Below are 27,710 nucleotides of genomic sequence, written 5' to 3'. Positions count from 1 at the left end.
ATGTTTGCTGCATTCCATTCCTCCACTACTGAGGCTGTGTCAAGTACTATGTTGCACGCTATAGTTAAAATTTCAATTTAGTATCAGAGTTCTTTGAACTGGCAGGTATCATGTAGTCCTGGTAAATCACAAAGATATTGTGCTTGGTCACTCTTTTCTGACTATTCTGTGAGTTGTAGCATTGAGATGAATTATATTTTTAGCAATGCCCAGGAGAAATGCTATATTTAAAGGAAATGGGATAGTCTGCCATTTCAGGACTTAACAGAAATTGTTACGCGAAAAGGAAGGAATGGAGTCAATGCGAGCTGCAGATAAATGTGTTGACTTTTCTTTTGGCAGAAGAGATGAGTATCTGAAGTCGATAGGGTCTCAGTGGTGGGTGGCATGGAGAAGGTAGGAAGGTTGTTTTCTGTTTCTGCTTGCACAGGAGCCAAGAGTTACTCAGAAAAAAGCAAGCAATTGGCAAGGTCATAACAAAGGAAAGGAAGTCATTCTTCACTCTGAGCAGTGCAAATAATTTCTGTGAGGTTTTTGTAGAAGTTGAAATTACGTGGATTGCAGAAGTGACTAGAGCAGTCTAAAAATCCATTTAAGGCTTTAAATGCAGATAGTGCCTGAGACACAAACTGTTGGAAGAACATCTTGGTTAAGTATTACTACGTAATATTTGTCTTTCTATATTCTTCCTTATTGGCAACTCTTAGATGCAGGTTTTGGGGCTGGATAAGCTGTCATCAATTTTTCTTAATTGCTTGTCCTGATTCCACAAATGGCATCCCTAGATGCTTCTTGGAGTAGTGTATGACCCTCTGTTAGAAGTTCTTGTTGTCAAGATGAGCAGCTTTAGCTCCTGGGTTCTGCTGCATGAGCATCAATTACATTAGCAAAAGAGCTTACACTGAAACAGTCTTTGCCAGTCACTGAACTGTTATAACTCGTAAAAGCGCACAATAGCATATCTGAGTCTTCATCAGAAGGTCCCAAGCTCTGGTGCTTGTGGGCAGACACAATCCTGACCTTACAGGGCATCACCTACCACAGGCATGGACTCCTTGGCATTGGTTGGCTGCACAGAGATGATAGGAACAGGATATCTCCCTATGGGTACCATTGATCAGATGGTGGCTGAAGCTTGCTCTCTTCAGTGTCTGCTGTGGAAACCCAGGACCTGCCTTCTGGATCAGGATGCCAGATCAGGGCCCAGGCAGTGCTGGTGAGATAGTATGTGTTGCAAGAGAGAGGCTGGATTTAGGACTCTGTTTTTTTGAAGGCTGGAATGTGAGCAGTTGTGTTTACGAGAGGGCATTGAAGTTAGGGCATCTGCAATGGGGAAGGTGATGGCATGAGGCTAGAAGAATCCTGGATTGTGGAGATGAGAATATTTGGGAGAAAAGGAGGATTTGAGATAGACTGTTGGGCCTGGTTGCTCGTAGTAACACCTCTAGCTGCCCTTGCCAGCTTGGCTACCCAAGCCCATCGTGTAGCCTATCGACTGATGAATCAGAACTATAAAATTCTTGCAATAGCTAGTTTCTTGGAAAAGTTATTTTTATTTCTTTCAGGTTGTGTCCCCAGGCATTACTATGAATAAGCAAAACTTGTATTGATTTTACTTTTGTTGTTGCTTGTAACCTGCTAGAGGCCATCTTTTATTAATATTTGGAATGTGGAAATTTTTATAGATATTCTCATAAACAGTAAGTTTTAATTTCTTACAGAAACTTACTACTGAACATCAGCATGATGCTGGATGATTAGAGTGGGGGTGGATTGTAGCGAAGCTGTGTGGGGTTTTTTTTTCTCCCCCCCCCCCCCCCCCCCCCCGAAAATATCTGATCAACTGTGATGTTTTTCAGCACCTCAAGTGAGTGTTTCTTCCCTTGACAGACAAGATGTTTCTCTCCCACGCATTGGTGCAGGTCCTAATCTTGTCCGGTATTGAACTGGTTTAGCCTGTGAAACTTGCAGCAAACTTCCCACTTCTTGCTGGATTAATTTTCTACCAGTTCAGCTGCTAGAACTGGATTACTGTGAGAGTTTAATGACCACTTGAGTGAAAGGAGTGTGAGGTGGTGTGGGAGAAAGGAGTGTGGGAGATCTCCCTCCTGAAAGCTTTCGCTCCTCTGTGGGCTTGCAAATCCTGAGCAGGAGTGGTTTACCTAGACCTGTGCCACGTGTCTTGCCCTGATGACTCGGCTGCTGGCCTGGCAGCTGCTGAATGCCCTCAAGTTACAGGCTGTTGCATTGAGTTGGCTTCAGTTTTCCATCTTCCTCGCCCGAAGATGCTGGGCCCTCTGGCTGCCCTGCTGCTGCTTAGGCAGCTCTGCCAGCCCCGCAACAGGAGCGGTCACCAAAGGAGGTGGTTGTGAGGCTGGTCCTTGCTTCCTGGGTAAAGTCCTGTGCCTGCTTTTCCAAAATGGGTTTTATAAATGGTGGAGGATCCTGGATCATGTTATTGCACGTGCCTGGGAGAGAGAGAGAGATCCAGCCCTAGGCTCCTTTTTAACAGTATTTATACTGACTGAAATCAAAATGGTAAGCTATGAATCGAAAAGGATTCACTTGGGAGGAGCTCAGGGGCTCTATATGCAATTTTGTGCTCTTCAGTGAATTTTTAAAACAGAAGTATTGAAATGAATTCACTCTTGATCTAACTGAAACTTGAAATCTTGGGTTTGGGGGTTTGTTAATTTCTGCTAACTATTTTGAAATTACTTTTTTCCAGTTGATTCTAAATGAAAACTTCAACAGGCTATATGGAAATTCAGTAAGCCTTTATTCTTAATTTTTGGCACTTTCCACAGTATATTTGGGAAGCAAATGAGATTTCTCATAAATCCCTTCTTACCAGAAGGGTGTAACACTCCTTTTTTCTTTCTTGCATTTCTAAATTATCTTTCTTTTTCCCTCTGCCATGGTTTTCCATGCATCTAATCATGCTCAGTCAAATTCTGACCCATGCTAGAAATCTCAAAATACCAATTCCTCTTCAGTCTTTCTCCTCTGGCTACTAATACATATTTAACACTACAAGCGTTTTCCTGTTTCTTCTGTTAAAATGTTTATTTAAAAAAGGGTGTGTGCACGCAACAAAATGAGACTCCGAAGCACTGTGATGAGCAGTAGGTGAAATAGTGTGTTTGAGGTCAGCGGGGCTGTTCTTGTGGCTCATGCTTTGTCTGTAGTTCGTTCTCCATTGATGCTGAATCTATGCATCATCTGACCACTTGGCTGTATGCATTTGTTCCAGATGAAACGTGAGCATGTGATAGCATTTAAGTTGTGGTTAGAGCATGTGGTAGTGTAGTAAAACAGCCAGCAGGCTATTTTAAGAGGGCAGATGATAACCTCATGTAGTACAAAATCTTTTGCAGTAGGATGACTTCTTTCCCCTGCCCCCAGCTCTTAACTCTCTGACATGATCTGGGTGTGTCTGTGTCTATGAATGCTGCTGTTTTAAAAGAAAAAATCTGTCTCAACAATTTTACTATGCGTCTGTGATACTTTGATGGTAGCGACTTAAACAGGTATTTAGCTACTATTTTCCCTGTTTTGCAAATGGAGAGTTGGATTGCAGGTAACACTACCTATTTTGGACCCAGAGAAGTTGGTTTTCCTACTTTTTTTTTTCCCTTCAAATTTTTTATGATATAAATTAAGCTTTTTTTCTTCATTATATAGACTTCTTCTCACTCCATACAGCATGGCTTTTGAAACTAGGCTGATATTTCAGAAATTAGTTGTGATACGTTAGCAGAACATGTATCTAGACAGAAGGCATCTGAAATCAGTTATGGCAAACCATCCTTCCTGTGTTTTTAGGTAAGAGTATGGAGATGTTCACAGTTTAGCTGATGTGCAATTCTTTATTTCAGAACAATGCTTGAAATCTAGTTGCAAGTTTCCTGAACATATCAACTCCCTCTTCCTTAGGAACTGGTTTATTTTGAGCCTTAAAGAATTCAGTGTGTCACTACTGGGTTCAGTCATTGGCAAACAGCAGTTTAAAACCTTGTGCAGAGATCATAGAATCACAGAATTGTTTTGGTTGGAAAAAGACCTTTAAGATCATCAAGTCCAACTGTTAACCTAACACTGCCAAGCCCACCACTAAACCATGTCTCTAAGCACCACATCTATATGTCATTCAAATACCTCTGGGGATGGAGACTCAACCACTTCCCTGGGCAGCCTGTTCCAATGATTGACAACCCTTTTGGTGAAGACATTTTTCCTAACATCCAATTTAAACCTCCCCTGGCACAACTTGAGGCCGTTTTCTCTTGTCCTATCACTTCTTACTTGGGAAAGAGACCAACCCCCACGTGGCTACAGCCTCCTGTCAGGCAGTTGTAGAGAGCGAGAAGGTCTCCCCTCAGCCCCCTCTTCTCTAGGCTAAACAACCCCAGTTCCCTCAGCCACTCCTCACAAGACTTGTGCTCCAGACCCTTCCCCAGCTTCATTGCCCTTCTCTGGACACGCTCCAGCACCTCAATGTCCTTCTTGTAGTGAGGGGCCCAAAAGTGAACACAGTATTTGAGGTGTGGCCTCACCAGTGCCAAGTACAGGAGGACAATCACTCCCCTAGTCCTGCTGGCCACACTATTCCTGACACAAGCCAGGACGCTGTTGGCCTTCTTGGCCACCTGGGCACACTGCTGGCTCATATTCAGCTGGCTGTCGACCAATACCCCCAGGTCCTTTTCTGCCAGGCAACTTTCTCAGCCACTCTTCCCCAAGTCTGTGGCATTGCGTGAGGTTGTTGTGACCCAAGTACAGGACCTGGCACTGAGCCCTGTTGAACCTCATACAGTTGGCCTCAGCCCATAGATCCAGCCTGTCCAGACCCCTCTGTAGAGCTTTCCTGCCCTCAAGCAGATCAATGTTCCTGCACAACTTGGTATCATCTGCAAACTTACTGGGAGTGCACTCGATCCTCTCATCCAGATAATTGATAAAGATATTAAAGAGAACTTGCTCCAATAATGAGCCCTGGGGAGCACCACTTGTCACCAGCCACCAATTGGATTTAACTCCATTCACCACAACTCCTTGGGCCCGACCACCCGGCCAGGTTTTTACCCAGCAAAGCACACGCCCATCCAGGCCATGAGCAGCCAGCTTCTCCAGGAGAATGCTGTGGGAAGCTGTGTCAAAGGCTTTACTGAAGTCTAGGTAGACAACATCCACAGCCTTTCCCTCATCCACTAAGTGGGTCACCTTGTCATAGAAGGAGATCAGGTTAGTCAAGCAGGACCTGCCTGTCATAAGCCCATTCTGACTGGTCCTGATCAGCTGGTTGTCGTGTACATGCTGCATGATGGCACTTGACATGATCTGCTCCGTAACCTTCCCTGGCATCAAGGTCAGACTGACAGACCTGCAGTTCCCCAGATCCTCCTTCCAGCTTTTCTTGTAGGTGGGCAACATGGTTGCTAATCTCTAGTCAGCTGGGACCTGATTCGGTTCTGAATGTTTATGTTCAAGATCTCCTTTCAGACCCTGGCCAGGCCAGTTGGGCAGCCTGTTTCGGTAGTCTTAAGCGACTGTGACTGTTGCTGTCCTGTAATTTTGATTTTTGCTATGACTGTGATCTGCTTGAGGTCAGTTTTCATTTTCAGTGCTCTTGATAATTTCAGTTAGCATAAAGTGTTGGTCTGGTGTTTGTGCAGAGCCATTTTTGTGTTGCTCTTTCATTAAGACTTTTTCATAACTTCTTTCTAAGTTATTATTGGGGAAAAAAGAAAAGCAGGAAGAAATTGTAGATTTATGAAAATGATGGAGCCATAATGTATGTTTATACTTTAAGATGGGAAAGTGTTTACAGATTCCATTACATTAACTTTGCTTGCAAGTATGACATTTATCCATAAATTATGGAGGAGAAGGTGGATATCTGCCTGTGAATTTTACCTAGTACTTCAGGGCATGATAGACATCTTCTAAACTGGAACTCGAGAAGGTTTGTGTTTCCATGCTGCTCTTTCACAGCAGTACTGAATGGGGTTGGTGGAAGGACGGGTACCCAATGGGGTCTGAAGTAGCAGAAGCTGTGGGATGAAGGAGTAGATTCAAAAAACTAAAATCTACTGTGATTTTAAAAAAAAAAAAAAAAAGAAAAAAGAAAAAAAAGAAAAAAGAAAAAAGTACGGCCACTCAAGTGACCAGCCGCTCCCATGACTTGCAGTTGTTCACATCTAATGGGGATTGTAGTCTTGCGGAACGTGAGCAGTTGATGCTGTTACAGACATCGTTTTAATTTGGAAGACCAAAATCTGCCATTTCTTTTTTTTTTTTTTTTTGGTAGTTGCAAGTTATTGACAAACTAATTATCAGCATCTGTCGCATAGAAAGGCCTGAAAACGAACTTCACAGGCTTTCTCCTCCTACATTGATCTTTAATGAACTATTCACACAAGAAGAAACCGCTTTCATTAAGTGTCTAGCCTCAGAATCAGAGGCACAGTCCTGCAGTAGATGTTAGCATTGTTCTTGGGGTAAAACCCAGGACCTAGAAGCTGCTTTCCTTCTCTGCAGCCTGTTTCTTTTGGGAAAGTCTCCTGTTAGTTCTGTGGGTTTTCCTGCTGTTTGCTTTTGTTTCTAAAATTTGGCCAGCCTTTTTGTTAGCTGCAGCACTGTATCCAATCCCCACAGCAATTTTAGCTTCTAGTCCACTTGCACCCTGTAGTGCTGAAAAAGTTTGTCATCTGTGGTGTCCAAAAGGAAGGCTATGAAAGCAGGAGCCTTCTTTTTAGCAAAAAGTTACTGACACGTTGCAATCTATGCTGATAAACACCGCAGAAACATACATGTTTTTTTCATTACAGGGTTAGACGACACAATCGCTTTCAGGAAGAAAATTACTTTGTGACACTCTTGAGAAACTTCTTGCTGATTTCTTGTGAGGCAGTTCTGTCAGTGCAGACACTTGAGCTTTGAGCTCTAGAGCAGTGCTAGAGTACACGGCTGGCTTAGAGCACAGAAAGTTAAGTAGAACTCATCAGTAAATTTAGGAAATTAATGTAACTTGTAGTTAACTGAGCACCTAGTCTTGGTCATCTGAGTATATCATTGCTGTTCTGTACAACAGGCTTTCATCTAAGCAGGTGGACATTGTACTTCAAGCCAAGTGAAGTGATTTTTACTCCTCATTCAAATGCCTTTGGTTCATTTATTCTTAAGAACTGTTGGGAGAAGGCGGAGTTTTCAGTTCTTCTTTTTAGAAAGAAAAGCTAGTTATAGTAAAAGTAAAGTTTAGTAAGATATCCTTCACCTTTCTCTTGTGGTTTTCCCCAGAACATATGACTATTTAACTGTGTCCTTGTTTATCAGATGTACTGGCAGTCTGTGACATCTTGTGCACTTATTAGCCAAAAATTATGTTTTACCATTTTTGTCGCTGAGTGCTTACTCTGCTTCATGGAACTGTCTGTATTTATTTACAAGCATGTATTTTGTGAGGGTTTTTTTTTTTTTCCTTTACTTACAGTATTCCCCATGTGTTTTGGCCTGGATTTCCACAGCTGTGTTTCCTGATTTATTTTAGGAGAGTAGTTTATATAGTTCTTGTCTATGCATAGCAGAAAATGAGGTGAGTTTTACTGGGCTGAATCTCTCTCAGGGTATGTTTCTGGCTAAGGTTCCCTGCTGAGGTGCCTCTCTTCATCGGCACTAGAAGGTGCTTGTGCAATTGCTTTGTTTTGGCTAAGCAAGTAGGTGTAACCTCATTTTGACAAGTACCAAGGCATGTTAACGTCAGTGTCTTGATCAAATTTTATCTTCAATAATTTTGTTACAACAACTTTTATTTTTGCCTGTACTTCCAGGAGTGTGAGCTTCCTTAAGCCTTAGTACTCAATCATGTATTAATACTATATGCCACTGAATGTCTCTCTTGCAGTGCAAGCTGAGAATTATCACTGTGTGGTATCATCTGTAAGATTAAAAACCTACAAAGCAATTTGAAGGTGATCTTGGATGAAGATGCAATAGATGTAGTTCTTGTTTTGCTGTGCAGGTAGAAATTTGGAACAGGCTTACATTTTCTTACGTGCTTATACAAATGTAGACAGTGCTAACCTTTCTATGTTTTAAATTACATCTTGGTTTCCTACTACTAGAAGTTTATGGTTAAAAGTATCAAATTCTTTGACTCGTTTATTAAAGAATTCATCTGAGGATACTAACTTGCTGTGTCACATTCTAAAAACAGAAAGAACCTTAGTATTCCTTTGTGTAGGGTTGGTTTTCTTCGCTTTTTTTCTTAATGCCATTTTTGCTGAAAAATAAGTCGTATATGTTTAGTTTTGCAATGTTTAGATGTTGACTTTGAAGCAGTGGCTTAGGTAAAACGTTAAGTAGTAATTGAAATTAATGCTCTGCAGAATCATTAGTGCTTTGAGGCAGTTGGTTTGGGCAAAAATAATATTGGAGCCGGAAAGCTTTAGTACATCTTCAGGGACTAAAACAAGTTGGGTTTTTTTTTTTAACCTTTGTCCTCTTCAGATTTGTGTTGTAAATGTGTATTTAGATACATGCATGTGCACACAAACACTACAGACTTCCATATACATTTTATTGTTGGTTGTGCCTGCTTTTGTCGATAACGTGTTAGGTCTTAAAAGTATTACTAGTTGTAAGAATTAAAGCTTTCTAAGTGATGTGGTGTATTTTGTACAATTAAGTTTTTACTTTTGTAAAACAGGTAAAATTTATTCCAAATCTCCTCTTAAGTTTTATTTATTCTTTACCACTGAGTTTTAATTTCTCTTGTGAACTCACAGAAATCCTGCACTGCAGGTCTATTCTCCCAGTTATTTTCAAACTTTTCTTCTTGACTTACTCTTAATTTTTGAAATAGAACTTAATGTTTTTAGCTCTCCCTTTGCTGTGCATTACTACATTTGGGTAGCAGTATGCTTCATAGAGATTTCCAGAACATTTGTAATCATCTCTTCTCCCCCCTTCCCTTCTCCTCTGAGTTGTCATAGTACCCTGCTTTTCTTATCTCTCTTTTTTACTGCCGCAGCTTTCAGATGATAATGCACGGCACAGGGAACAGCTGCTGCACAGTAGCTGAATGAGACTCAGAACCACTTACCGCTGACCTAATGTGAGAATAAATGAAAAAAAATGTGCTTTGCATGTAGGCTTACCTATGGGATCTTTTTTCCAGCTTGAATGTATTAGGTGTCATCACAGGAATGTGGACCTGATCATGGATGGTCTCTGTGGCTTCCCCTTGCCAGCTGCTCTAGGGGTAGAAATACGCTGGATATTCTTAGTGCTTTTCAAGAAGGTCACTCGTTTCTAACCATGAGTTGCTTTTTTTTGTACCGCTTGTTTATTCTTGCTCTTGTGGCCAAAAATGCCACAGCCTGTGCACTAGGAACAGGTGGAGTGACACGTTGTACATGGTCGTGCTGCACTTTGCCAAGCCACCCTGCTCACTTCCTTTCATTTCCTCCGGGTGAGCAAGCCAATGTTCTCGTAATCTTTTGCGCTAGGGACCCAAGGCCCCCAAGCTGAGCTGGAAAGTGTCCTGCCAGTTTAGTATGCACAGCCTAGGGGGTACAGTTTATTTTGGGGCTGGCTGGTGAGGTTAGCAGCAGCAGCCCTATCTGTGCTGCACAGATGTCGGGGCTGCTCGTAAGTCAGCTCCTCAGCTGCTGCAGTTTATGGTGCAGTGCTGTAAAGAAAGCTGTCATCTATTTTTGTCAGATGCTTAAAATGTTAATATTCACTGGGAATACTGTACCTGTGTATATTCAAGGCACTAGTCTAGCAAGGAAATACTAAGAAAAACCTTTCTATTTTACTCTTAACCAGTATATGAACTTTTCTTACTATGACCATTAGATACAGCCTTACTCATGCTCTGGTGGCTTAAGGGTACAAGCAAGTTAAGATTGGTAGAAGACACATTTGAGGAAAAAGTGTGTGTCTGGAAGCTTGGCTGAACCACTCCAGATTCCCCCTCCCCCGCCCCATCTCCAGTTGTAGACCTTGCCTTATCAGGAGAAATACCTTAATCTAAAAATATTTCTTCCATAACTGCCTTCTGACCTAATGGACTAGAAGGGGGGGAGCGGGGGGGATAAAATAGTGTAAAGGATACCCAAGGCCTTGAAACTAGCTGATTGGAAGAAAAGAATGCTGCTGCAGGCTTACTGTATGCCAGAGTCTGCTCTCACCTGGTATACTCTCAACCTTATTTTCTAATTTCCTTTCACTAATTCCTCAGTTAATGTTTTTCTAGTTCCAATAGGTACTGGTTGTTGCAGGGATATGAGGGGCAAGCATTGCTATGTTAGTTTTATTTCCTTATTGCTATTAGATCATAAACACTGTTGGAACAGAAGTCTCCATCCACTCAGGGTTAGTGGTTTAGGACTTAAAGTAACTGAGTGTATTACCATCACCATTACCATCACTTGGAATGTGATGGAGTTTAAACAGATGCATGCAAAGGTCAGTCTTGTTTTAAAATGAGAGGATGGATTTGGTAGTTGAATAACCAGTATGTGGATGAAATGGATCTCTAAGGCATTTCATTTGGTGTTTTAAGAAATGTCAGTGATGGAAAAATCAATACAGCTCATATGAATGAATTAAAAAAACCTGGCTAATTAATAGACTAATACAATTACAAATGCGGAATAACCATCCAATGTACACCTTGCAATAGCAGATATATGGGCACTCGACCATGTTATTTAACATTTCATTAATGCCCTGGAAGAAGTCATAAAGTTGTTACCAGTAAAGTTTGCAGCCAATTGAAATCCTAGGGGCAAAAAATGCAGGCATAGTTGTGGAAAGCCAGGCTTGTATATTGGGAATTGTTAGGGGGTGTAGAAAGGGAAGTCAGAATCTGTGGGTCAGGGTAGGCAACAAGCAGGCTTTGGTGACCGAAAGGGCCAATGTCCTCTTGAGTGTGTATGTAGTGTTATAGCTCACGTGAGACCCCTTGTTATTAGGCAGTTTGGTCTGGTCTGCTTCTAGAATACAGTGTCTGCCTGGGATATCACTGTGTCAGATGGTGAAATCCAGGGGAGAACAGAAGAATGTGAGAAAGATGTTGAAAGAACAGGAAAACAGGCAGATAAGGCATACGGGGATGAACTTGCTAAGCTTGACATTCATTGATTCCCAGCTAACTATTTATAAATTGCAAAGTGTTCCCAGTGCCAGGCTCCTAATATGGTCCTGGTCTGTCTTCGTTTAGTAGCTGTGCTTTATATTAATGCTAATACAAGACATATCTGCAGGTGGTCAATTCTATGGAATTTAAAAACAAAGGTATTTTATTTAAAGTTTGTTCAAAAGATTTGGCTTGGCTAGGTCCTCATCTGATGTGATTTATGACAGTTTTTTATACTTGTGTCCTGACTAATGTTTTATCTGACTGTCTTGGTGGAAGGTAAGGATGGATGAACAAGAGGATAATCTTCATCACAAATGGAGTCTCTGCAGAGTTTGCCTAGAAAGCAAGGATGTTTTGGAAATACTTTTCCATAAAGCCTTGTTTAACATCTGTCACATAGTGTTTGAAAGACAAATCTCAATATTTCCAAGGTAGTATCTTCCTCAGTGTTTGGATTTTTAAGAGCTGTTGTAAGCATATGCAAGTTTGAATTCACATTATGCTTATAACATGATTTGAGAAGTGGGTTATGCTAGTATTATAGAAGATAATTTAGCATGCAGACCTTGTTATGTGGTAATAGTTTGCAGTATAAAAATAACTTTGCTCGATACTTAGATCTCAGAATTCAACCTTGATTCTTGCAATCACAGAATTGGGGGTGTTATATGGAGGGGATGTTTATCATCCGGTGACATTAACTAGGGAAGTTACTGAATGACTTTTCCTCACATCAAAATACAATGTTTTAAAGTGTCAGTTCTCACAGCTGATCTGTCTGTAAATGCCAGAATGAAGATGGTGGTCCACATGCAAGTCAGACTTCTCTCAAAACCTGAGGCAGACTCTTTTTCTCTGGCAGTCCCATGGAAGCTCCTCTTAAAGCATCTTGGTGCTTTTACTCAGAGATGTTACTTGGTGCTTTTTACTCTCATGTCAGAGAGAGTTTATATATTGTGAAATGAGCAAACCTCCACTAAGAAGAAGGATGTGAGAGTTTGGTGGGGATTTGGTGGATTTGTGGGTGTTTTTTGTAATTTTTTTTTTTTGAAACAAGGTTTTATAATCAAGTAGTTGAGTTTGTAACAAATTAGCCTCAAAACTTTAGAGCATCTAAGCTTTTTTTCCCCTCACTTTTTATCTCTCTAGGTTATTTTATTCTTAAGCATTCGTTAAGTTAGGAGAAAATCTGTCTGGAGGGTGTCATGTCCCCCTCCTGCTTTATCAAATGCTACTGATGAATATACTGACAGGAAGCCATCCTCAGCATTGCTTTTGTAAAATCGCAAGGAAGCAAATGTTTCTCATATCCTCCCATTGTGTTGTTTCCTCTGAAGTAGCAGACTGGATGTGTGTCCTGGATACAGGCCTCTTTTTATGGTAGTATACGTGTTTGGGATGATCCAATCAAATCACTCTCGGTATCCCCTATAGTCTCAGCGTAGCAGGAAACAAGCCTTCCTCGCATCCTGTTGTTCTCCAGTTAGCCTGACTTTGGAGAGCTCTTGGCTCTATCAGAATCCAGAATGAAGGTGAGCTTAAAATTGATTTAGTGGGGGTTTTTGGTTGGGTTTTTTTTTGAAGTTTTTGTAAGTTTAAGCTGTAGCTTATAACATTTTTCTTAAACGTTATTTAATAGTTCTCTCTCTCTCTCTCTCTCCTCTGTAGTACTTTGATCCAGTTCTGGTGTCCGCACAAGCATGTATTTCCTTTTTTAAGATCAGGGCCATTGTTTCATGAGTCTGTTCATATTTTTAGTTTGCTTGTTTAAAAGCTACCACAGTAAGCATATAGCTAACAACAGGAATTTTACATTCCTGATGCTTTCTTGTTCCATAACAGCTTAATTTTATTTTATTTTATTTTTCCCCCAATTGGAGCAGTGATTAAGCTATCTCCAGTCTGGTTTTGCTTTTATGCGTTCTGGTGTCACCTTATTGGTATCTTTTCTCATCTCTATTATAAATTATGCTATTAATAAAACTTAACATATCTTTAGTCTCTGTGTGTGAAATCAGATAATTTCTTATTTGATGAACATCTTTTATTGTGCACATAGTTTTTTAAATACTTCCTCATATTTCAGGAAAACCCCTACAAAATTCACACCTAGGCAGTTCCCTGGTCTATCTCCTTACAGCTTCAAACAAATAAGAGTAGTCTTTAAATTATCTATAGCCCAGTGAAACTTGATGAAATAGTTACTTGATTTATTTTATGTGAGTAATAACTGCTTGGAGTATGTGTTTGACTGCTTGATTCAGCATCTGTTTTCTATAGAATCATAGAATCATTTAGGTTGGAAAAGACCTTTAAGATCATCAAGTCCAACTGTTAACCTAGCACTGCCAAGCCCACCACTAAACCATGTCCCAAAGCACCAAAACTACGCATCTTTTAAATCCTTCCAGGGATGGTGACTCAACCACTTCCCTGGGCAGCCTGTTCCAATGATTGACAACCCTTTTGGTGAAGACATTTTTCCAAATATCCAATTTAAACCTCCCCTGGCACAACTTGAGGCCGTTTTCTCTTGTCCTGTCACTTGTTACTTGGGAAAGAGACCAACCCCCACCTGGCTACAACCTCCTTTCAGGGAGTTGTAGAGAGCCATACACGCTACCTGAGCTTGAGAGATGTCAGCACCCATACAGCCGAGGTAGAGCTGCTGCTCATTGGGACCAGAGATGATCCTCATTCTGAGGGTAAAGAATGTGCATGTTAACATATGCAAGTACCTCGAATGCTTTGGGACATTTCTTCTTACTGGACGATACTGTTGTTAAATGTTTCCCAAATCTGCTCTACCTTTGTCAGTATATCACATAACCAGTCATAACTGGTCTGGCAGTCCCTTCTGTGGTTACTTTAAGTAGCTTTCATGAAAATTTTCACTTCTCTTTGATTCAACCAGTGTTTCTCTGTCCCTTTCTCACTTTCCTTTGGGAATATGGGTTTTTCCGCTCCTGCCTCTGAAGGCTGCTTTCTGTGGTACAGACTTTCTGATAGTGCCTGTGGGATGGGTCTGTTATCAGGAAAATAAACACGTTTTTGTTGACTTTTTAGATAAAAGCCACTATGCTGCGGGAAACTGAATCTCTTTCTGTTTCTTAAATCAGTTGGAACAACTGTAATAGCTATCTTTTATTGTCCTCTTTCTGGTCTTGCACAAGGGAATACTGTGACTCCTTTCAACCTATGCAGAATCTGTTGGAGAGCTATTTTCATGAGACTTTGGATGAGTTTCCATTACCTCAGGCAAATATTATGGTCTCTTTTTTTTTTTTCTTTAAATCTCCTCTTCCCCCCTGAAAATCCAGATGTTTAATGTCATCACCCAGTGCTTGAAAGTTACTAGAGTGTTTTCTGCAAGATAGTTTGAGGTTTGGATCTCTTTCCCACAGTTAAAAAATAAAAATAAAATAACCCCCAGCTTTCATCCCTCCCCTTCCTAAACCTTATTCTCCATCTAACCTATCCAGCAACTTCACTCTTCATAAAATTAATTAATTTTCAGGAATGCTGCTTTCCTCTGTGTCTTGTAGAATAAAGAGATAGCATGTACATTGTTGTAATACTCTCTGAAGTGTTTGTAGTCATTCTGAAAATATTTTATGAACAATTGGGTACAGTGCCTGTGAGCTGCTGCAGAAGAAGAGTATGCCAGGAATAGTGATACTCAGTAACTTTTTTGACCAAACTGTCAGAGGAAAGCTGCTCTTATCTGATAATTATGTTTTATTCAACTTTCCTGTAATTTAAATGACACTTGGTATTTTTAGTTTATATGTTCTTAATTTTTTCTCAAATGCAGCTGTTTCTATATTTTCTTTCTATTTTAAAATGAGGGTGTTTGGGGTTTTTTTTGTTTGTTTTTTAAAAAAAGAGGGAAACACCCCCCATACTTTTACAGGTCCATGACAGCCACTGAAAGACTGACACCTTGCTCAGGCAATAGCTTCTACAGTCATGGTTGCGTGATAGCATAGAAATGCTTATTTTAAAGGTTTGTTTCTACAACTTATTGTATGTTCTTCTGTTTTCAGACTTTTGATGCAAATGACCTGTATCAGGGACAGAATTTCAGCAAAGTTCTCAGCTCTCTCGTGGCTTTAAATAAGGTGACTGCAGGTAAGTAGGCTCTACCGTGTCCTGGTGCTTGCTCACCTTACCTTCAGCTCACATCAATGTGTATTTATACCTGTTGCTATAGTCACAATAAAGTGAACATGCTTTGTTGCAGTTACGATTTTTGCAGTGACATCTCTGGTGTGTCTTGTCTATTCCTTTGCAGAAGGAAGCTTTGCACTGGAGCTAAGGCTGAGCCTTTTAGTTGGCAAGAATTCTTAGAAAAATGCCTCATCTTTTTTTTTTTTTACTTTTTTATTTTCTTTTTTCAGTTTGAAATACTAAAAGTTTACTTTTGCCCCACTCTTACTCCTGTGTTTAAACACTGTTGTCAATGTTTTTTGTTGTCTCCCTGCCCCCCCCCCCCCCCCCATTCCCCAGCACCATCTTTTCTTGACAGTAACAAAAGCATAGCCAACATCTCTGATTCCTTAATCTACGTGTTTCATTTCCATGGAAGCTAGAAGTCACAAACCACCTAACTCAAGTTCCTTGAGGGGAAAAAAGCGCTCTAGAAATTAGCACACAGGTGAGAGGTGTCCATGCTTTGTTGTAGGGTGAGGTTGTACTGAATGGTGTCAGCTGGACCCTGGGACAATCAAGAAAAGTTAACATTGGTGGCCCTTTTTGCTGCTCCATGCTGGGGACTTATATTGTCAGCAGCAAATTCCAATAATGACCATCAGGTTTGAGTCTGGCGAGAGAGAGATATTATTTAAAAATGGACCGTGCTTGTCAGTTTTTATGTCGGGGGGGGGGGGAGGAAGCTGATAGAGAAGTCAGTGGTGGATCGGTGTAATTTTGCTTACTAGCAATATGATAAGTGTCTTACCACTTTCATATTACTCCTGTGGTCCACTACAACACAGATATTTTTTGGTTGCTTTTTTTTCTTCTTGCATCAGAAAACACCTTCAGGAGTGAGTTTTACAATCATATTCTTAGTTCTAACAAATGGGCATGAAGTAGTACTGTTGACAACTTTGAAGCTACTTACGCCACTTGAAGATACTGCCATTCCTCTTAACTACAAGTGCAAATGTAAACCATTTCAGTACATCTTTAAAGCTGTTGTACACTGACCATAGCTCTCTAAAGGTGAGAAAAAGTGTGGCTGTTTGGTCCAGACATCAATAGATTAATACCCACATCAAAACCCCACAATTGCAGCTGGCCTTAGAAAGGACCCAGGCTGATCCCTTTCCTGGAGTGGTGGTGGTATGGAAATCAAATATCAGAACCACATGCGAACTGTGGTGTTGTCTATTTCTTAGGAGCAAGCAGAGCTCCATAAATCTGCCTGGCCAACTGTTCTTCCAAACAGTTTTCTTTGGGTGACTGTGTAGAAGGCATTTTAGACTCTCTTTCCCTACTCTAGTGCTGGAAGTTGGCTTTCAGATCCCTATCTGGGTCTACAGGAATTTCAGGTATACGCACATCCTTCTGAGATGGTCTTTCTGCAGGGGAAGAAGTGTGAGTAATGAGCATGAAGACTGATGAAAGGCTGCTATGGATATACACTCCATCAAATTATTTAGGATCAAGGTACCGGTTGCTGTTTGTAGACAGATAAAAGCAGAGGAACTGGTATAGGGAAGCAGAGATAATGGTGGAGAAGAAGAAATGGTGTTACAAACCCGGGAAACCTTTTGGTGGATGGATAGAAGCATGAAGCTTCTGTGAAATCAACCAAACTAATATTTGTCAAACACGTGCATTCTGTTGCCACTCAAGATTCTTCAGTTTTTAGCAGCAGAGTTGAATTATTTTCTGACAGTAATCCTGTTGAGAAACTCATTGAACACATTTATTTGGTATTTTAATGGAAACTGTAATGGGTATATGGGGTCTGCAAGCCTTTTTAGTCTATCAAATGTTCAAATTCATTTGAAAGTATTCATATATTATTGGTAAAAACACTTCTAATTTGCATGTGGTCTGTTTGTAATAATTTTCCTTCTTTTCAGCTCAGACACGTGCAGTTTCTAATTCAAGCCTCAAAAGGTGCTCTTGTGTTGGTATATTAGCTCTGCTGGTGTGAACTAGAAAATTTCAGGAATCAGGCTGCACTTAAACAGTTTCTAGGTGGTGTGTTTTAGGATTGCCCAGAGGCTGGAACACACTGCCACAATTAAACATGATCCTGTTTTCCTGGGTGAACTGTGTCAAGGTATAATGCTGGATTTGGTGGTGTATCTATTCTACTTGACTGCAGATAGGAAACATAGCAAACTGGACATGGAGATGCTTCAGATTACTTATAACCCTTCAGTTCTATTAGTTACTGATGGTTATGGTAACTTTAAAGCTTTTGGGAGCATTAGAATTAGCCATAAAGTTATGATTTAGAAACAAAGCCCATGACCTAATCCCATTTCCTGACAGTTTGTGAAAACAAAGATGTATGTTCTTTCTGTGATGCATTATAATCACCAATGTTTATACAATGGCCTTCAAATGCTTTTAGGAAAGCAGGCTCACAAAGTGTGAAGTATCTTATGACTTCAATGTGTAACGATATGCAACTTAACATGAATAATTCTAATATTGCACTACTTGATTAGGGAGTGTAAATTTATAGGGTTTTTTGAAGGATAATGATTCTTGAAGGATAGCAAAGATTCATTTAAAAAGATGCACCTGAGGAAGGTGTTCTCTGCTTCGGCACTGTGGACTTGGAGCATCCTTTGTCAACACTTTTCTTCTGTGCTCATTATCCATCTAAAACCCTGTCCTGCTGCATGTCTGCTGCTGTTAGATGCTGTGCTGAAGTAGAAAGGCTTTCCAGTTAAAATGAATTGAATTCTCCCTTCAGGTTTGATGTGGAACAGCAGATACACTTTGTTCACCAGTCTTCTCATGGAACTGCACCTGTATGTGTGTTTCCCTTTGACCAAAAATAACTAGGATTGCGTAATTGCCGTCTGCTTTAGTTTGGAAGTATCTGAGAGACTGTAGTTGTCTGCCTCTACCTCTAATGGAGGTAGAGTGTTGGAGGCAAAGCAAACTACTAGGAAAGAGAGTAAGAGAGGCATAAAAACCAGAAGAGCAGTTGGGATGCTTGTGTAGTCTAGTGGAACCATCTTAAATTTTGGACAGAAAATACTGCATTGTTTTTGGGGCTCCTTGAAGCTCAGATGCTCACTGAATGATTCCCTTCTATGTGGGAAAACATGAGGAAAAGGAATGACTTGTGTGAAGGAGTGATGTTTGTCTGCTGTAGCACATCACCCGTGCAAGGGCCCTGGGAGCATCCCCCTGCCTGCGAGGGCTGGGGGAGCTGGTGCAGCCGGGAGCAGCCCCTGTCCCACAGTAACACTGGGATGAGGCTCCTTAGAAGCTGCTTTTGGTGTGGCTTGGCCACTGTCTGGCTGTGGCCTGCTAATCTGCACAAGGACACCCCACACATATATGGGCCAGCACCCCAGCTCCGGCCAGGGCTGTGCCCGATGTCCAGGGCTGGGGCTGCCCCTGTGCCCCAGCTGCCCGGCTCCTGGTTGCGGTGGTGGGATGAGCCCTGCCCTGCCACCCCCTCGGTGCCTCCCAGCCCTCAGAGACCCCAGCGGCACCCAGACAGCACCTAATGCTGCCCTGCCCTTCCCTTCCCAGGAACATCTCAACCGGGTGTGCTTTTCAGAGTAGAGACGAATGAGGGGAGAGGTTTGGAGGAGGTGGCTGGTTTTTTTTGAGCAAGCAGCTTTCTTCCTTTCTATTCCTCCTATCCCTCCCCCTCCCTCTAAAAAAGAAGAAATAGCTTAGTTGGCAGAAAATGGATGAGACAAAGGAATGTAGGAAAAAAGACAGTGGAAGGAATGTTTTAATTGAGAAGGAGATGGGGGGGGGGGGGGGAAGAGCTAAGAAACAGATGTGGCTGGCTTTGCTTCAAGCAAGTTTTATGCATTTGAAATTCTTTGCCACTAGCTAAAATGATGCTGGTTAATTACCTTTAAATAGACTGGTAGTGAGTAGGAATGGAGAAATACAAGCCTAACCCTCCTCCTCCTAAACAGCTCAAATTGTTTTCTTGTCTGTGCGGGGAAGAAACTCATGGTGTCTGAGGATTTCAGATCACTTTAATATATTTTTTTTTTAATCTTGAATTATTGAGCAACTACAGATACATCAAATCTGGTTTAAGCATGTGAGTTTTACTGAAGTAAGCAGAAGTTATATGCAGATTTCTCAAATTCTAATATTTACTTCTTTTTTTCCCCCTTCTACAGACATAGGGCTGGGCAGTGACTCTGTATGCACACGTCCCTCATCTCATCGGATAAAATCTTTCGATTCTCTGGGATCCCAGTCTTCACATAGTAGAACTTCAAAACTCTTTCAGGGACAGTATCGGAGTTTGGTAAGTTCTAGACAAAATGAAACATGCTGCGGTGTGATTTTTTTTTTTTTCTTTTGACAAGATTTATGAGTAAGCAATAGTGTAGCAAAGTAACTGTCTCCTCTCTTTCACCTCTGTATTTCAAGCCTGTGATAGTCTATTTTTGTAGCTTTTCTTACGATGTTCCAAAATACATGCAGCTTTCTGTGAACTTCTAATTATTCTTTCCTCAGTTACCACTCCATGTTGTCTGCATACACAGTATCTTCCTGGATTTATTTCTTTTCAGCATGAGGACTTGCTTTTCCAAAGGCAAAAATCTCATTTTTTTTTTTTCCATGTCTGAGTTTAGGGATGATGATTGAAGGATACTCAAACCTCAGCAAAGGTGGTACTTTTAATGGTGGCAGTATTGGTAGTTATTCCTGTTTTCTGTTATGTTTCAAGGTGAATCCTTCAACTAGCCTTCAGGTAACTGAGTGGTATGTGTAGTTGTTTTACAGTACAGCTGAAATCACAATTAGTTTTAATACACTACTCCATCCTGATGAAAGGTGCTTTTAGTGACTAAAAGATTTGCTAGGAGGGTTGAGATCCCTACTGTAAACTGGTTTTTCCATGCTTGAAGGAGGTTGTTTTGAACTATGATTGTTACGTGAAACTTTAAACATGGTGCTCTGCTTAAGCTTTCTTAGGTGTGGTTTGGTGTGTTTTCTCTGGTAGCAGAGCCCTGGCAAGTTCTTGCCCTAGGCCACTAATTCCAGCTCCCACTCTGCTGTTCACCACCCACTCAGTTTTGCTGATGCAACTGTTTGTGGGACTAGCTGTTAGCCGGATTACTGAAGCAATCTGTTTTTTAAGTCTTTCTATCACTTTGGTTATCTGAGGAGCTCTGCAGAAAGTTGCAAAGGGGCAGAGAAGTGCAAGGAGGAGGGAAAGCGAGCTAGTGGCCAAACCTGGGAAATTCTTAGTTTGGTTTTGCTGCTGAGGATGATCAATTTGGAACTGTTCTCACCAAATTTGTACTCTGTTGCCTCTACTGGAGAGCCATCCTAGTAGAGTAAGGGGATTATAGTTGATGTTGCTGTGTAACATTGCTGCTGATTTTGTGGCTTTCTACCGTTTACTAAGGCAAAACTTTTTCTCTTGTTGAGCAGTCCTAGCAGATGAAAGCACATGATGCACAAGCAGAGGACTAAGGGAGAGGCACTTGTTTGAAAATATGCCGATCTAATTGTCCAACATGGGGACTGACAGTATCTTGGGGCTTTCTGCATGTTTTCAAAGTTGTGTTTGCCCTCATTTTCCTACAGTTTCTTAGCCACTAAAAGTCTGATTGTTAAATTGAGTTGTGATACAATAACATAATTGCTGTGGATATGAATTAAGCTCACACGTTATATGATCCCAGTCACATTACGTAGTACATCTTTTCATCATCTTGATTATATAGACATCATGTAGGTGAAATTCTGCTATCTGGATAGCTGACTGGGATTGCTTACACAGTCACTTTCTCACTAAGTTACTTCTTTAGTAATACAGGTATTGATCCTTACTTATGATAGAGACAGACATAATTTATAGTTCTGTTCTCTCAGTACCAGTGCATTGGATTGTATCTGGATTATTTAAAGCTGTCCAATTATTTAGCTTTTTTTAGCATAAAAGTTTGTTGTAACTCTCATGAAATGCTTAAATGATGCAGACATCCAAACTGACATCCAAGAACAAAATGCCAGATTTCAACATCGTTAATTTGAAGGACTTCTAAGAAGGAGCTATTAACATTTAGTTGTTACAATAGAGCGAAAAATCTGCCTTCACGTCTGTGATAGGGGATAAGTGCGTGTGTGTGTGTATATATATATACACACACACATATATATATACAGCTGCAAGTCAGACGTGCTGCAGACTTGCAGCTGTGCTCACCTTGAGGCAAATGATTCGTGAGTACTTTTTCAAGGTAAATTGCATAACTGTGTCATAGGTTTTGTGGAAGAACACTGTCCTCCTCTATTGGCAGGCCATGGAGACTTGCACATTCAGGTATGGAACCTTCCAACCTGATGTTTTACAGGAAAGAAAAAAAAAAGTTTTAAGCTGCAAACTATTTATATCCAGCATTAAATTAAACTCAGCTCAGTTCTACCCTCCTTCCAGCCTGGAAAGTTTTTTAGAGAAAAAACCTCTCTAATGTAAATCTGTTGTTTCTTTGTAGTTGCCAAAAGGAATTTTAATTTATACAGTATATAGAAAATACTTGATTTTGGGGGGGGGGGAGTAAGAATTATTCTCATTTTAGCTCTGTCGCATTCTTCTGATTTGAAGGGGCTGTGTAATAAGACAGTGTACTCCCTGGACTGATACAAATCCATAGATTAAAAATGACAGAAATATTGGGAATAGCAAATCATCCCTTACAAATGCTTAGAGAAAAACATATGGGGAGTGCTGTATGTGGAGGAGAGGCTGCTTCCATTTTATGGATACTTCTGTTTCATTCATGGAGTAATTGTTTAAATCTCTATCATGATCTTTTTTCTTTGTGTTCTCACTTACTAGGACATGACAGATAACAGCAACCATCAGTTGGTGGTGAGAGCAAAATTTAATTTTCAACAGACAAATGAAGATGAACTTTCTTTTTCGAAAGGAGATATTATTCATGTTACAAGAGTGGAAGAAGGAGGCTGGTGGGAAGGAACGCTAAATGGCAAAACAGGGTGGTTTCCAAGTAACTACGTACGAGAAATAAAATCAAATGGTGAGTTTTGAAGGAGAGCATATTTGCACAAATTCTGGCTTTGAATAGAGGTTGATGGTTGATTGATTAATTAAAAACTGTAATTGTTTAAGCTTGACTGTATTTACTGAACTTCATTCACAGGAATCATTAATGCTCAGGAACTCATACTCCCGTACCCCAGTTTGCTATATAGAGTGCTCGAGGACTTTTCTGCATGCTTACTGTTAATTCTAAAGTTCCCCATTCTGTTTGCTTGTCTGTCTGTCTGTTGCAGTTGAGCTGCTCTGATTTCCTTGATCTGAATTCCTAGAATGCTGGATTTTGACTCTGATGCTGACATAAGTTGAATTGGTGCTTTGGGTTTAAATATTGAAGGATTTCCTGCAAATGTATTTAAAAACAACAAAACCCAAACAAAAACACCATCCCCCCAAACCAACAAAAACTACACCAAAAACATCTCTAAACATGTCCCATTACTTAAAAGCAAATAAATGCAGGAAAAAATCCCCAATTCTACTGAAATCTACCGGAAGCTGGAGACAGTTTTTCAAAGATCATGTATTTGTGACTTTTCCTTTTGTTTATTGTTCATGTGCCTTCCACTTTTATTTATACAGACTTCACTCTTTCATTAAAGTTTTATTTTGAACTTCATACCATGAAAGTTCCTTCTGTAAATGTCATCTTCATGACTGAATCTCGGAACTAACATTGCTTTTTAATCCACCAGGACTTTTTTTTCCTGTCTCTCTCTTTCTGCTTGCTTTCAGAGACTGGGGGTAAACCTGGTAGGATAAAACTACCCAGGGACGTTCTGAGAGGCTTTACCACTCTTTCCTTTGTCACAGCTGCAATCAAAACACCTGTATTTTGGGCCATGCTAAAATCATTGGCATGACTTTTTTTTTTAGGCAGCCATACAGATACATGATTGCAAACTGAAGTTGTGAGGGTAAAACTCCATTTCTAAACTTACTCTTTCTCGTCCAGTTGCATCCTCTTATTTTCTTCCTTGATTTGCTATCTGCAGTCCATTTTTGCAGAATGCTAAAGTCTTGGATCTGTAACTTTGTTGTCATTTTCAACTAGATCCTCTTGGGCATAGTCATGATGTAAGTCACGATCTAAGACTTAGCTTTAATGTTTTTCAGAGATCTCTCAGATGTGGCTTATCCTGAAAAACAATTCCCAAAGCCTGTTTTTTCTTGTCTGTAGTGTTGTAGCAGTCTTTGAGCCACGATGACTGTCTTGTCCAAACCTTATTCGTTTAAAACATTGCTGCAGAGGTCTTGTTTGGATTACATCAGTTTTGATGTCTTCTGACTCCCAAGACTGGAACCTGAGTCAGCAGTTAGGCTCCAGAATAATGGAAATAACTTTTAACAGTGAACATATGAGAACCAAAACTTGCCAGCAACTGAAATTAAGGTTGTTCTAGGATGATTTTTTTTTTTTTTTTTTTAAGAATACTTCATCTGGGTGAAGTAACTCTCCTAAGTAGGAAAGCCAACAAGCTATGGGACTGAAGTTAGTACCAAGTGCAGTTTGATTCTTGCCAGTCCTTGCAACCCTGTCTGATTCCTGGGGGCTGAGATGAACTGCTTCCAGTCCCTGGTTTAAATTTCACTTCTCACAATGAGGAAAGTTTTCTGCTAAGCTCTCTTCCCTCCATTGTACAGGTATGTTCCCTGGGCTACAAGGGCTTGGTCCTAGCTTCTGTAAGACTTCTTACATTCTTGAAGAACTCTCTCATATGCTCAGTTCCTCCTATGGAAGGGAATATATGCCCGTGCTTTTTTCTTTCTCAGGAAGTTGAGTTCATTGCTTTGTTTTCTGTGCATTTACTGACTATTACAAAGTTAAAAAGACTGACCCATAGCTCTCTAGCTTTCTCTATTTTCCTCTTCCTTTTTAAAGACAATTACTATGTTTGGCCTTTTCCAGTACTTTATGGAACTTCACTTGTCCTCTGTGGTTTCAAACATGGATATAGCTAGTTTAGTCTTACTGCCAAATCAGCACAGCAGGTACTGTTTAATTTATCAAAACACTAGTTTTAACCTGCTTTTATGCCTTTGTAGGTATGTGTTTGAATTGTCTGAAGTTGACCTTTTTATAATGAGGATGGGGGTGGTAGAAGGAAGCATGACATATTAAGAGCTTCTTGATGTCTGTTAACTCTTCTTCCCTATTGAGTTGCAGATCAGCTTTCCCCCTTGATGTATGCATGCTATCGAATGTTTTGTTGCCGCTACCCTTATGTCCATGTTAGTTGTATTTCAACTGGTGACTTGACATTTTCTAGTTACTTTTGCTTCTTTTTGTGTGTTTGAGGTCACCGTAGTATTTGTGATATTTAATCCTGTCAATTTGCATCTACTTCTCCTGTTCTTCATTTAAGATGCCCCTAACTTTTAAAGGAATTTTGTCATTCTTGTGAGCCTTTTCCTCTTACATTGTCACTAGTGAGAATCCTTTTTTTACCTGTATTTTTAAGTTTACTGAATTCTTCTTACTTGAAGTTCATTATTCTCATTTTGTTGCTCTTTTTTTTTTTTCCTTTTTTCTTTTCTTGGTTGTTTCCATGAAATTTGTTATGAATGTTTTTATTCTCAACTGATTTCTGCTTTGTGGATGTTGTTGAAGGTGCTAGAGAGAGGGCTTTTCTATAATTCTCCTCCCTTCTATATCAAAGTGCATCACCACTGCATCCTGAGGTTGGATTTCTTTTGTTCCACTGTCCTTGTTGCAACAGGAATGTAGTGCCATTTAACACAAAGCTCTGCAGTTATACGGACAGCTCTGGTGGGTGTTCAGAAGTTTCATCTGGGTTCTGTGTATGGTTTGACAGTCTCTGTTGCTCTCCTGTGCTTCTGTTCTTTTTTGCTAGTCTTCATTAGACTGGTTGACACTTCTTGAGTTGATAGTCTTTCACAGTCCATTTTTCTTGACTTCCTGGGACCTATATATGCCTCACTTTAAGATGTTCCTAATTCAGAAATTTAAGTGCCTTAATACTTTAAGCATGAGGTTAAAACACAAGTGCTTTTTTTTTTTCTCTGATGTATTTTAAAATGAGTTAATAGAACTTGCTGTCTTGCAAGCTCAAATTCAAAATGTGTTTTCCATCAGCGTTACAATGAATGGATTTAAAAAAAGATCAGAATAGGATTATTGAAATACTTGCTCTTGGTTAAAGTCTCTTTATGAACAAAATGTTCATCCTGGACATTTAATTGGTTTTCACAATACTCTCTAAAATGTTCTGACATTGACAATATGACTCAACCCTTCTTATCTCAAATGTGGCTGAAAATACTTCAACTAGTTAGAAATTCTGTACATGCAACCCAGTGTTGTTATTTTTGATGGTTATTTGGAGAGCTCCTGAGAAATGGTGGGTTTGATTAAATAAATCCCTTCAGTCTGCTGTAACCTGACTTCAGCAAACTAGGTAACAGAACAAAGGAAAGCTGTTCTTTATGCATGCGTGTTTTTGTTTTAATTCTCACAAAATTCATAGACATTAAATTTTAGATAAATAGATTTTCTAAATTAAAATATTCTCTAATGTCAGATAACTGTATGTTTGTAATCCTAGCATGTACAGTTGCTCTGACGTTAGATATCAAGGAAAAGAAGAAAGAGCCTGAAGGAGAATCTGAAAAAATGAGATAATCTGAGATTATAATGTAGCAGTAGCTCTCTTTCCTGAGAGGGAATTCAGAATACTGGCTGTATGAAAGAGTTGCCATGAAGGAAACGAACGCTCAAATTTGATGTGCTACTTAGTAATGGGAACTACCTTTACCCATGTTTCTTCTAAAATCTTTTAAGAAAGCAAAATCAACTATATTACAATCTCTGCTTGTGCAATATACGTAACTTGTTTGCTTAGCTATACCAGAATGATTAGCATTAGCACGGAATGCTGATACATGTATGAGACGAGCTACGAATGGTTGTAGGAAAGATACTGAAATTATTGAGCAAAGCACCACATTTAGTTTTCCTAGGCTGGATGACGACTGTAAATTTGGGGGAAGTAAATTTGGTTGAGACAGGAGATGGTTTTTATTTTGCTTTTGCATGTGTGTTGTTTATTCTCCCCCCACTGGGTTTCTTTGAAATTGTAGTATTTATGATCAAACTTATAAATAAAAGGAAGAAAAAAAGTGGAGTAGTTTCTTTTCACGTGACAGAGAGTAAGAGATTTATACTGTGTAAACTTGTTAGATGCTTGACAATGTGGCCTTATTAAGTTGTTTTTTTTAATTATATTAAACAGAGCAGGGAGAGGTGAAGGTGTAGGTGGAGCCTTGTCTCTTACACTGCTGCTTGCTTCTGTCTCGCACAACAGGGAGATTTGGAGACTTAGTTCTGAGAGTTCCCTTGTGGTGAAGAGAAGAGGGGTTAGCCAGAATGGGATGCGCTTGCTTGGCTACTGTCAAATGTTAATCAGATACTTTATAAAAAATCATATAGTCATTTGCTGGGTTTTATCAAAGTGTAATCCATTTAAATGGTATGAGATTATGTAGAAGGGAATATAGCTTTGAAAAATGATATTTGATATGTCACAAACTTTATTCTAATTCTTCACAGAAATTAACATGTCATTACTGTCCCAGCCTCTCTTGTGTTCTGCTTTCTTGACAGTTCTGTTAGTATCAGGCCCAGTGCAAATTACAGTGTTAACAGTTCTTCTGGTTAGACATTTAAAAAAAAATAAAAAAATCACAGTGCGGGAAAAGGCCAGTGTATAGTGGAAGAGTAGAGTATCTCCTATTCCCATCCTGTGGTGCATGAGGGAAGGACAGGTACACTTTTAGCTTTGGTGGACCCCCCCCAAACCCAAAAACCACCAAGAAAGCTAGTTTTGTTCTCCCCAGCCATGTGCACTTGGAGGGGTCTTTTGTTCTCCTGTCAAGTATTACTCTACAGTCATAAATAGAATACAGTTTGGGACAAGTGAGTATTACTAGGGAAGAAGTGTCGGTAGTGCCGTTGTTGCAGAGTGGAGTTACAGCGATGCCTGAACCAGCTTGAGAACTGGGAACAAGTTTAGATCTACGTTCCTGGTGTTGGGCTTGAACCCGTTAGTTTTGAGAGACAGAGCTTGCTTGTAGCACTTCACTAATAGGGACCACATAGCTTTTGGTCTCCCAACTGGCACATCTTTTCTCCTGTACTGTAGGATGAAGTAGTACGCATCAGATCTTTGCATCTAGATTACACACACCGTAGCCTAGTAATAGAAACATGGTGGTGATCTTGCAGCAGTACAGCTGAAATGCTTTAGTAAAGTATGTCATGGAGGAGTGCTTTGTGGAGTAGCATGAAGT

General features: G+C 40.1%; 1 protein-coding gene across 6 annotated transcripts in view; it reads left to right on the top strand.

Moving 5' to 3' along the window:
- ARHGEF7 (Rho guanine nucleotide exchange factor 7) overlaps window positions 1–27,710 on the top strand; it is a 129,255-nt gene that overhangs the window by 36,740 nt on the left and 64,805 nt on the right. For 5 of the 6 annotated variants that reach the window (XM_075740003.1, XM_075740040.1, XM_075740012.1 and 2 more), the window contains 3 exons: window positions 15,196–15,280; window positions 19,501–19,631; window positions 22,179–22,380. In XM_075740003.1, coding sequence (XP_075596118.1) covers window positions 15,196–15,280; window positions 19,501–19,631; window positions 22,179–22,380 — 418 coding nt within the window. Of the gene's footprint in view, window positions 1–12,613; window positions 12,682–15,195; window positions 15,281–19,500; window positions 19,632–22,178; window positions 22,381–27,710 lie in introns of those variants that run through there. The other variant, XM_075740021.1, reaches the window with a different exon arrangement.

The sequence above is a fragment of the Balearica regulorum genome, chromosome 1 (assembly GCF_011004875.1).
Source record: "Balearica regulorum gibbericeps isolate bBalReg1 chromosome 1, bBalReg1.pri, whole genome shotgun sequence".
NCBI lineage: Eukaryota > Metazoa > Chordata > Aves > Gruiformes > Gruidae > Balearica > Balearica regulorum.
This window is presented reverse-complemented; position numbering and strand designations above follow the sequence as displayed.